The sequence below is a fragment of the Leucopleurus acutus genome, assembly GCF_964270905.1.
Source record: "Leucopleurus acutus genome assembly, chromosome: 6".
Taxonomy (NCBI): Eukaryota; Metazoa; Chordata; class Mammalia; order Artiodactyla; family Delphinidae; genus Leucopleurus; species Leucopleurus acutus.
This window is the reverse complement of record NC_139149.1, coordinates 46,292,727-46,305,418: the sequence shown is the minus strand read 5'-3', so window position 1 is coordinate 46,305,418 and position 12,692 is coordinate 46,292,727. Positions and strand designations below refer to the sequence as shown.

The following is a 12,692-nucleotide window of genomic DNA, read 5'->3' as shown; positions in this document are numbered from 1 at the left end:
TACATGAAGTACTAACAATATTTAAGCTTCTGGGGGATGTGTTCATACGTCATGAATAACTGGCTCAGGAACATAAAGATACATGTTGGCTAAAGCTAAATGCTAATATTCTTATTTGCTGGCACAAACACCCATGCACAAACAGAGTGATAAATGTGGAGTTCTAAGCTGATGCCCGGCACGCTACAGGTGATTTTGCTTAGTAAGAATTGTAACAAAATCCCATCTATGTGGAAACTCAAATTAAGTACCACCCACTGGCTGGGGAGCACATGTCACTGTCTCATAGTTGGTTTCATTTCTGTTAGGACCTGCCTTCAGAGTATGGGCAACAGCTTACTGGCTTTAACACATTACTCTGATGTACGATTTAAATCCCACTATTTTGAACCCTTTATTTAAACAACTTGTATTTAAATTTTTTAAAATTAAACTTTTCAAACATATATAAAAACAGAGAAAAGTATAATTAACAACCCCCCGGATTTCATAATTATATTATACCACACTTTTATGATCCATTTATCTTTTTCTTTTCTTCTGTTAGAGAATTTTAAAACAGACCTCTCATATCAGATGATCAGAACTCTAAATACTTCCATTTGTAGCTCTATAAAGTAAGGACTTCACAAAACTACAATTATTCCATAATGCCGTATAATGAGTTCATATTCAGAATTTTCCTGATGTCTCAGGAATGTCTTTCTTCAGTGCCTTCTACTAGTCAGGCTGAAATAAGGTTCACTGATTGCGTTTTTGATTGTTACTTAAGTTCTTTCGATCTAGAAAGGATTTCCCATTCCTTCATTTTCATCTTCTTGGCTCACTGCTGGAACCATAGCAATAAACTCATAGGATGCGCCACATTCTAAATGTTTGATGGCTTTCTCGTGGTGGCATTTACACATCCTCAAACCTCAATTTTTCCTGTAAGCAGATATTTAGAGCTAAAAGCTTTCAGGTCAAACTTCTGTGGTTAGAACACTTCATGAACAGTGCTGTGTACTTCACATGACGTCACATCAGAACTTTTACATTTGCTCAGATCAAGCAGCCAATTCAAGTGGTGGCAGCCTGATCTTTGTATTTTCAAGTTCACCATCTTCCTTTCTACTAATGCAAGGATTCTCAACCTTGGTTGCACACTGCACAACTTGGTTGTCTGCCATGGAAGTGGAGGGCATAGAATTTAGAAACTACTGCTTACTGAGTCCCATGCCCAGAGATTCCAATTCAATCAGCCCAAGTTGTGGTATGAGTATCAGGATTTTTAAAAACTCCCAAGGTGATTCCAATGTGCAGCTAGGATTGAGAATATAGAGGTTTTTGCATACACTGACAATCTTTGCTTGAACGAGTGATTTCATTAGGGGCTGTAAATTGGTGATTTTTCTAATTTTATTGTTCTTTCTACATTTATCAGCAGGAATTCTTTGGCATATTTAAGAAATCTTTAGATAGCCAGTAATAACTAGGGTTATTTGGTGATCCTGAAATAAAATCTGTATAGGACAAGCGGGATAAAATTTTAATTCTTCTCTTTAATTACTAGTAACTAAGTTGATTTAATTATGAGTAAGGCAGTGGTTCTCAAACTGCAGAGTGGAATCAACTGGGGAGCTTTAAAGACTATTGATTTCTGGTTTGGGCCCCAGACTTTTGGATTTAATTGTGTATCAGGAGGGCCGGGAATAATATTTTAACAGCTCCACAGGCAATTTTAACGTGCAGCAAAGTTTGGGCACCTCTGGAGTGAGGTGTTGGTTCCCAAATCACCTCTAATAGTGATAGCAGTTTTTGCTTGTTTTGGTAATCGTTTTTGCATTTTTGTTGACAGAAAAATGTATCTGATCATTTTGAGACAGATACGGAAAGAGAAGAAACCAAAGCTGATAGGTATCATGACAAATTTATTAAATTCCAAGATCAGGCTTATCTCCAATTTCCATGAGAATGAATCAAATAATAGAATGGTCAGTGGTATGCTGAAGTTTCCATGCAATGTTCTGATTTAATGAATATTTAATAATTATTTCTGTAAATGATTTTACTCTATGTAATATGTAGATAGAGCTTATGATACAGGGAAATTTGAAGCCATTTTTTTAAATACTCATGAGGATTTACACTTTGTATGTTACTACCCTCTGGTAGCATGGGAAGCATGATAGGCATGACACTTGGTATAGGTAGGAGTATATGTTTGTGGGGACCTATTTGGACCCTGAGAGATTATTCTAAACTAAAGATATTTGAGATTCAACAGATGCAGAAGGAAGCCTTTTTGGAGCCTCCCTTATTTCACTAAAAGCAGAAAAGTCCTGGGAGTGAGGCTGCCATGGATCCCTTCTGGGGGAGTTTTATGGAATGAAAAAAAAAAAAATCGGAGAGACCACTTGCACCTGTGTAAACAAACATCATCACAAACTGTCTTATCTCCTGTTTGTTCCCCTAGAAATCCACTTGTTCTTCCCATAGAAGCCTCTTCTGCCTGTTTCCTCTCCCCTAAGTTAGGTATATAAGCCCCCAACCCTAGTCATTTAGGGAGCTACTTCTTTTTTTTTTAATTTTTAAAATATTTATTTATTTGGCTGCATTGGGTCTTAGTTGCAGCATGCTGATCTTTGTTGAGACACGTGGGATCTTTCGTTGCGGCGTGTGGGCTCTTCATTGCTGCGTGTGGGCTTCTCTCTAGGTGTGGCATGAAGATTTTCTCACTCTAGTTGTGGCACAGGTTCCAGAGCGTGTGGGCTCTGTAGTTTGCGGCACGCAGGCTCCTAGTTGAGGTGTGCGAGCTCAGTAGTTGTGGCACGTGGGCTTAGTTGCCCCACGGCATGTATGATCTTAGTTCCCTGACCAGGGATTGAACCCGTGTCCCTCGCATTGGAAGGCGAATTCTTTACCACTGGACCACCAGGGAAGTCCCTAGGGAGCTATTTCTTTTGTGAGCTCTCATATGCATATGAATACTTAGGGTTTTTGAAAAATTATTATTAATCTGTCTACTGTCAGTTAAATTCACAGGCCCCCAGTTACTTAACCTAAGAGGGTAGAGGAAAAATATCCCCCCCTCGCCACATACTGCTAAGCATTTTCGGTGGGCAATTGGACACTATTTGCCAAAATAAAAATGTATACATCCTTGCCCAGGCAGTTCCCCTTAAAAATGTAATCAACAGAGACACTCAGATGTGCAGTGAAAAATTTTACCACTGCTTGTCAAAGGGCAAAGTTGGAAAAAACAAAATATTCACTAATAAGTGACTGGTTACATAAATTTTCTAAACAATAGATAGACATTAAAAAGGAGGCAGATCTTTATAAATTGACACAGAAACACATGCATAGTTTTACTATGTTGTTAAGGAAAAAAACACTTAAGTCATAGAACAATGTATAACATATCCTCATGGTATTAAAAACAAAACAAAACAAATGCAAATGTGTGGATATTTACACACACCCCCCTCAGATTTTCTGTGTGTGTGTGTGTGTGTGTGTGTGTGTGGGTATGTGGGGCAATGGCCATGGTATGGGTAGACGTGGCAATGAAGGAAATTTTTACCTTTTACTCCAAATTCTTCTAGACAATTTATTTTAAATAAGAAGCATGCCAAAATAAACAAACAAATAGACAAAAACACACACACACAAAAGCATAACTTACTTTTGTAACAAAACATGAAAAAGTGGTGATTAGGAAGCTACAGCACTGCAATTGTGGTAGGAAGACTATAATGACTGTGTTACTAAAAAAGGTCTGAAAAAATAGGGGTATTTGGAAGAGAAGCAGAAATAAAATTTTGTCATTTATATAATTTATAGTCATAATAAATCATACCATTCAAAATCTGCAGTAAAATAATAGTCCTTTATCCATGATTGCTAATTTAATATTCTATTTATGAATATGCATGATATAACTTCCTACTGTGGGGACAGACAGCGCACTCCAGCCCTGGAGGCTGCTCCTTGTCCTAATGTGCAGGGAAGAGGAGGGGAGGGGTAGATTCTCAGGCTGATGCCGCTCCCCTCCCCTCATTTTACACACAAGTACTAAAACTGGCAACTGCCTACATTCTAGTAATCTTCCCCCTGAAACAGAAAAACTGTGAAATTGTGATTTGTGACAAAATTCACAAGTTTACAGGATGTGGCTGGAGGATTTAAGCAACAACCCATGATCACTTTGACAAAAGGACTCAATTTATGGCTTCAACAGCTTCTTTCTGGTAGGTAGGGCACATGGTGCTTGGTTATCTTTATGACTGAATTGGTGTGCTTTTTCTTAAAAGAGAGGTAAGTCCAAGGTTTTTTTCTTTAAAAGATATCCTCCATAATATAATATTTTCCATCATGAAGAAGTATAATTACTTGTGCATAAATTTGCATTCTCACTTTCTTCGGGTCTTTACCTATTATTCTAATATATATTTTCTGTGATTCTGGAGTTTATTTTTCTATTTTATTATATGGGTTCTTAAAAGTTACCTCAAATTTTGGTGGAACGTAAGAGACTGTACAAATACATACATTGGTAAGAGATATGAAGACGTGAATAGTGGAAAAATGGCACACTAACAAAAGAGGAAACAGGAACCCTGAGACAACATTCCCTCTTCACTCTTTTTCAGCAGAGTATACATAAACACACCCACCAAATCCAAGGTCATAAGAAATGCAAGGCTAAGGAAAAAGCAAAGCCACAACAGAAAATAATAAACTCTCCTCTTCATAAAAGACAAGAGGAGGTCCATTTATGTTTTTAGAGAGCAGACATGTAATGCTGGTAAGCTAGAAAATACAGAATAATGGAAGAGAGACGGCAACAGAAAGGCAAGATAACAATAAAGCATATATGCTTAAAACAACTTTATTATGTCCAGGGGAGCTTCTCCTTAAGATTCCTTCCCAATCAGCCTAGGAAAATAAAAATGTTTTGTAGAACGGATGATTCTTCCCCACACTTTGGGAGGTTATCTCTTTGAGTGTCCAAGGCCTTGGCTTTCTGCTTTGCAACAGCCTGCGATCCTTGGTACAAGTTAAAAATCAAAAATCAACCAACCAGGGCTTCCCTGGTGGTGCAGTGGTTGAGAATCTGCCTGCCAATGCAGGGGTCACGGGTTCGAGCCCTAGTCTGGGAAGATCCCACATGCCGCGGAGCAACTGGGCCCGTGAGCCACAACTACTGAGCCTGCGCGTCTGGAGCCTGTGCTCTGCAACAAGAGAGGCCGCGATAGTGAGAGGCCCGCGCACCGCGATGAAGAGTGGCCCCCGCTCGCCGCAACTGGAGAAAGCCCTCGCACAGAATCGAAGACCGAACGCAGCCAAAAATAAATACACAAATAAATAAAAATATATTTAAAAAAATCAACCAACCAACCAATCAACCAACCAGAAAACACAAGTAAGCTGATTCTCCTGAACTGAATCATATAAATGGAAATCTTTTCTGCCTAGGGCATCTTGAGCTTTTCCTTAGAAAATGACTCTGCAGTAAGTTAGCTATTTAAAAACAAATACAGCAGTTGGTCTCAATTTCTGGCATTTCAATGGAGTATTGCTGAAAACTCCTGAGTAGGCAGGGATCACTCCCAGGTAGTGATCAAACTATTGCCTTGCTAACAATTCACCTTATGGCTGAAAAGCTTTTCAAGCCAAATTTGTAGTAAACCACACACACAAAAGGTAGAGAAACTGTCTTCAAGTAAGTGTTCAAAATATTAAAGAAAAATGAGGAACAATAACAGACCTTCAATCCTAAATCCTTTCAAATAATCCTTTCTTATTTAGGAAACCAAGATAATTGAATAAAGATGTTTCTTTTGTCAAGACCTATCCAAAGACAAAATGGACCAAAGACCCTTTAAGTATTTTCTTATATTTAAGCCACCCCTACCTCATTCTGGGTGGGACTGCCAAATTCTAAAAATAAGATTATTTTCATATTACATTCAGGGTCTCTGCATGCAAACTGGTAAAGAGAAAATAACAGTTAAACTTTACAGGAAAAGTAGCAGCAAAACTGTCATTTCATCCCGTTCACTTACAATCAAACTTCTAAAGGGCATCTATAACTGCTCAGAAAAAGGAATATGAAACAAATAAGATTTTTATCTTTTATTCATACAATTAAACTTCAATTTTCTACCCTTACTTATCATTAGAGCTTATTGCCATGGTTACAATTTAAATACCTTAAGTATGGTTGAAAAGTAGGCAAATTTAAGAAAACACACAAGAAACGTTAATGTAATTAAAATAATAGAGAGTAGAATAAATATCAGTTGTGTTGGCTGTGTTTGAAAGTTAATATACTTCCCCCTCCCTGCAAAGGGAAAAAGGGTAAGTAAAACTCCCAGGTTGGAATATGAGTTTGGGCAGCAGTATACTCTGACCAAAGTAAGGGATGAAGTATAGTTATCAGGTGTGAACTATGAATGTCACTGTGGTGAGGACAGCTGAATTACTAGAGCTGTATTTCCCTAACACTAAAGTATTTGGGGAGCCATCCGGCATATATTAAAAATATATGAATATATAATACTTATATATTAAATGAAATATATATATATTTTATTTATAATATTTTATTTATTTATCTATCTATATTTTATGCATTAGTAAATCATGAAGATGGTGGTCAAATGACTGAAGCTGAGTAAATGCACTGGAGGGGAGGAGAGGCAGAAAGGATGCCAAGGGCCCAGATGTTCATTCTCCATCGTACGTCTTCACAAGCGCATTCTCTCCATATGTAAATCCATGCAATTACACACCGTGCCCGCCTGGCTTTTGGCAGTTAAAAAATCCACAACTGCCCCCTCCACCTCAGTTCAGTCAGGATGTTTCTCCAGCTCTACTTCAGGCAGCATTGCTGGCATGGCTGTATCTCCTTCATGGTTCCAGCTAATGCTGGAAAACTCGCCGGGTCCCACCTCCCACCACTGCTCCAGTTTGGTGGCAAAGCCACACAGCCCCTTGTCCCTGCAGTCTTAGACATGGCAGCAGCTTCCAGGAAGGACCACTCCTTTGGGTGGTTGGGCCCTGACTGACACAGCTATTCTCCTTGGGCTACAAAGAACTCTCACCTATCAAACACTAGTCCTCCAAGAGAAAAGGGCAACGGCGGGATATCGAAACATTTTGTAGATAGAGATATAAATGATGACACTCATGAGGGAGTATGAGAGGACTGGCCTCACATAGCTAAAGGGAGGGAGAATGAATGCAATCTTTTTAAGAAGGCAACTTGGTAATACATTTAAAGAGCCTTAAAAATGTTCATATAGTTTGAATAGTTTTCTTCCTAAAAATCTAGCCTAAGGTAAATCAATGCTGCAGATATAATTTTATACATAAGGATGTTTACCATAATGTTATTTATTACAATGAAAAGTTAGAAACAACTTAAATGTCCAAAAACAGAGCTATGGGTAAACACGGTATACACTTGTAGTTTTCCTTTACAGAATCCACCCCCGTCGCCCCCAATTTTAAGTATATAGAGTTATATACCTCCACTAGACTTGAAACACTTAAGAGGGCAAGGATATTTGTTTTAAACATTGACAACTACATGCTAGCCAACTAGACTCTCAAGAAATATTTTCGGAATAAATTAATGATGCAGTATTAAACACGAACTTACAGGAGAATTTTACATTAAATGGTACGTGTTTGCCATAACCAAGTAGCAAATGCACTGTGTATTTTTCTTTAAACTGAATTTTTCAACTCTCTTTTTAACAGTTCACAGCACGGCTATTTCTCCTGAGGAATGTTTAAATCAGGTGACTTTTTGCTCAAACGATTTCCAGTGGCTCCCCATGATGTGCAGGAAGTTCAAAGTCCCTGGTATTTACAGATCTCTATAATTTGGCCCAGTGTGGCTGTCTAGCCTTTGCACATCTTATCATCTCTCAAACTAGTTTCAAATGTTCCCACAAGACATTTCTGTCGTCTCTTCTGCTGCCCAATGACAGTGCCCTCTCCACAGCCGGGCTGCTGGTCAAGCCCCAGGCTCCAGGCTCATCCTCTCTGCAAAGCTATCTCAAAAGTGGGCTGTCCATTTAATGACAATGTTTCCCACATAATACTTACTTGGTAGTTAACCACATACTATTTCATGCCATGTCTTTCTTTGCATTAAACTGCTGTTTGTAAGTCTTCTTGTTAAGTAGCCTTTCACATGTCTCTTCCTAATCTATGGTTTGAGTAAAATACTGTATTTCTTGGGAATAGGTTCTTTACAAAATGGCAAATTGCCTTGTATCCACTATAAATAACACCAGAATCCTGGTGCCCAGGTTCAGGTAAACTCAGATACCAGGCATTTGGTGATTTAAGTTTTACTCAATTCAAACCTTGCTTAAAAAGTGCCGAAGTATTCAGATATCAAGGCCTATTTTAGCATTCACACATTGCTGGCACTGTCCTTTACATTACGAGAGGTGAGGGAGGTGGGGGGCATATGTGTGTGGAACCCAACACTGTCTGACCAATGACACATATAGTACTTGGCTCATGATGTGGCTACTCAGGAAGCGTTTAATGAGTGAAGACTGAGTATGAAGATATCGAACATCTGTGAAAGTGGCAGACACTTTCCTCAATGCAATTCATCCTTGATATGAGGTGAATTTAGGGTAAGAAGAAGAGATAAAGAGACTATGTTAGAATCTTCCAGACTATTTTAGAAGCTATCAGGTGGTCTACATCTGGATACATAAGGAAAATGAACACTTCAGGCAACTCTTCTCTTGAGTATGAGAAACACTGTAAAAGGAAAGACCTTGACTTATATAACTGATATCCCAGATTATACAAAAACCTTTGGGAGGGCATCCCTGTATTTCTTTATGATAAAAAATTCAGATACTGAATTGATATTAAAAATGTTTTGATGCCCAGTGCTTTAACTTCTTTACAGCTGGCATATATAAATCTATTCAAGTATGTTAAAAAAAATTAAGCATATTAAGAAAGTACTACTTCAAAGCAAAGTAGCTCAATATTGTCACTATTAAAGGCTTTGCTTGGCTGATTTCACCAAGAAGTAGTAATTTAAGAGAGCAGGCTCTGTCTGTGCAAAACTAAAGGAAGATATTTTATATGATTAAAAACTCATACCTGTTGATCTCCAAGGAAATGACTTCTCAGTTGAGCTAGAGAAAAAGAAGGAAAAAAAATGGAACATTTACTTCCTTTGTCATAAAATTTAACTTTGGATTTCTTTTGCATATAGACATTTAATTTTCACATTTAATTATATAAAAGTATAAAGACCTCAAACAAAATTTAAAATGACTGTTCTAAGTTAATTTTTAGACAGTATTAAACCCTCCACATCAATTTGGGACAAAACTGTATTTCTTGGAAATTAAGGCAAGTTATAAAATGACTTATAAAGTTGTAAAACGACTTACAAAATGACATAAAAAGTATGATTCTCCTTGGATAAGACAAATACAATAGCACAACTAACTGTGACCTTCATAGTACTTATATGAAGTACTACACTGCTTCGTGTGGAATAACTAATATGAAAACTACATATAAATTAAAACAACATATACATTATACTGTACAACATATACATTAAAAAGAACCAAAAAGGCTGTTAAGAAGTTCATTCAATTTACTTATTTTCAAAAGAAGCCCTAGATGTTATAATAGACACATAAGTTAACAGGGTCATTTTGAACTGAATGTTGCCTTATAAAATTTAAATATCCTAAACCTTTATATCAAAATATAAGGTTTTACAAGCTAGGAGAAAATTTTAACTGTATATTTTTCTTGGTTTATAGAGTACCAATTTTAAAAATTTGTGCATAAAAACATATCTGTGCCTCCCTGGTCCCCCTCCCCCACTTAAAATACTCAATACGGGAAAGCATGGTGCTTAGGGGATGGTGTGGTAGAACAAAGGTACAAGAGGCTGGATTATTAGGCATTTATTAAATGTCAGAGTAAGTACCTCACATATATTATCTCCTTTATATTATTCACAACAACCTAACGAATAGGTACATTATTATCTTTACAGATAAAAAAAACTGGCCAAAGTCTTACGCTAGTAACTGGAAGAGCTGGGATTCAAGCCCAGGATGGTTTGATTTCAAAGTCAGGGCTTCTCACCACTGTGCTATATAGTAGAATAGCTTGTGATCCCATTTTTGCATTACACACACACACACACACACACACACACACACACACACACAATATGCCTAGGAAGAAACCTAGAAAAGTAAAAACCAAAGTGCTAGCAGTTATTTCTGTGGGGTACAACTAAAAGGAGTTTTTTCCTTTTTAAACATTTGTATTTTTTTCCTGGAAATCAGAAACAAACACATACTGAAGTATTTTGGAAGTATTTATTAAGTTTATTGAAAAGGTATGTGACTTTGGGCTTAAGGAAACTCTGTAACTTAAAGAAAGGGACATCCTTTCAGTGCCGTAGGTGTAAGATTTTAAGTACTTGTTAGTTGCTTGATATTCCCCCCCAAGTCATTAAGTGGCTAATGAAACTCTTGCTGGTTAAAAATTCTAGATTCAGTAAGAATTCCCTGAACTTCAATTTTGTCTGTGATTTGCCTTTTTGTCACCACAGGCCTTGCAGCTCACATTCCAGGACCTTGAACTAGCTGCAAGCAGGGGGGCATGCTCTCAGTGAATGGAGTCAGTTAATGCTAATCTTCAGCACTCCGGTCATGTTCCTGTACCTGATGCACTCCTAACTGATTTCAAAAGGGACTGATGGGGAAGAAAAAAAGATGAAAATCTGGTCAAGTATCAATAAGGGCACATCTGTCTTGTTCCTGAAGATAGGTCATCACATTCTTATGACTTCAAAAGTGGTTTCCCAGACTGAATTTCAATTCCTCTTGAATATGTTTTTATTATTTAATTCTATTATCTAAATCAGTTTTCTAATCACTGAGGTTGCTATTACCCAACTGTGTTCCTATTAACATGTTCATATTTTTTGTCAATATTAAAATACATGGTAAATCAAACTCATCCAGAATTGTGTAATATACCTCAAGTTTCTTGGGAGTGATAAAGTCTGTTATCTTCTGATTGAAATTTACATAAACTTTAATGAAATATGTTTACAAGATTTTTATTCTTGAAGTTATAGATCACAGAATATAATTCATCTTAACTGCTCAAATTGGGCAAGGGTTGTGGCTGTTTTGCGCATCTCTTTAGGTCAAGTGCCCAGCATACTGCCTGGCACATAGAAGATGCTTAATACACATTGTTGCTGTAACACACATTGTGAAAAAGTAATACCGGGTTCTTCACTGTTCTGAAAGATCAGGTGTATGTAAATTATGACTTACTACTTTGTTCGAACAGGTCAAATTATTCTCTCCCACTCCAGGTAGGAAATTCCAGTAGCCTCATTGCATGACAATCAGGCAACCAGCAGTTTTGCTGCTGAAAAGGCCTTTGGTCATCAAAATACAATAAAGTATTCCTAGGTGAAGGCAAGGGGAAGTCTCCGTTAAAATTATTTTTCCCTACTCTATTCTAGACAAACAACAGAAATCACTAGGAAAATAAGTTAATATTGAGGATTAAAAATAAGCAAAAGTTTCATTTTGAAGACTATATATTCAGCCCGTTTACCTTCACACTGATTCCACAATTCTGTGTGATAGCTGGTCATTATATGTTATTCAGAACAGTCTATTTCTTTCTGAACCACTTACTTTATATGATTCTCAAATTGTTCACCACTCTGGGATTCAGGGATCGCGCAGTAAATATGTGCAGTTTTGAAATGCTGTTTTAAGTCACTGAATGTTTTAAGTCACTTTTATTGGAACAATAAAATGAGAGGAAGCTCCACATTAGACACAGGCATATTCCTTCTTTCCTCTCTCCTTCCAGCCAAACTATTCCTAGAAACACTTCCCCAACTTTTACTGAATGTCTACAACGTGTCTACAGGCACTGTGGCCATGAATGACTCCATCCCATTCCCTTTCACTTCTCATCTGAAGATGCCAAGCAGTTTATGTTCTAGGATCTTCCACTGGAATGTGAAACATTTTAAAATACAAGAATGGGATCATCCACAATAACTCTGTTTCAGTGGGAAGATGTATTCACAATTTCCAATAACTTAATTATCAACAAGCTTCTAGAATGAAATCCATTTATAAGTTTGGGACTGTTTGGTTAGATAGTGAACAGCAGTTAGGAGCAAGCTCATCTGCAAATTAATAAATCAAGGCAATTCATTTTAATGTGAAAAAAATCTTAGTTTTGTTTTAACGAAGACACCATGTCTTCATCACAGTGTTGCATGAGAAAAGTGCAATAAATCACTACAAAATTCTGTACACTTAAGAAATTATATATTTTTTCATTCATAGACATAAATGGAGGCAAAATTACCTTTGTTGAATATTTATGGCTGTCTTTGAAACCCAAACCCCCCTTATCTTGACATCCCATGCTATATGTGAGAAAACTAGCCTCTCACACTCCTCTGCAGCCAGAGAGCTGGCCAGTGACCTAGGGTCTAGAAGGAGGCATGTGAGGGGAGGCGGTGGCACCGCGGGAAGCAGTAGCGGGGGCACTGGCCCTGGACACCCCGACTCAGAATCTGGCTCTCTGGGCTTCCTGGAGCTTCTGAAAGTTGACACCTAATAGCTTCTGGTAAGTTCCTT

The 12,692-nt window shown here is 37.5% G+C and overlaps 1 protein-coding gene across 6 annotated transcripts in view; it reads right to left on the bottom strand.

The window, feature by feature from the left end:
- The window catches only part of PKP4 (plakophilin 4), a 252,594-nt gene that overhangs the window by 77,822 nt on the left and 162,080 nt on the right, over window positions 1–12,692 (bottom strand). For all 6 annotated transcript variants that reach the window (XM_082841001.1, XM_082841005.1, XM_082841003.1 and 3 more), the window contains exon 4: window positions 9,133–9,167. In XM_082841001.1, the coding sequence (XP_082697127.1) occupies window positions 9,133–9,167 (35 nt within the window). The remainder of the gene's footprint in view (window positions 1–9,132; window positions 9,168–12,692) is intronic.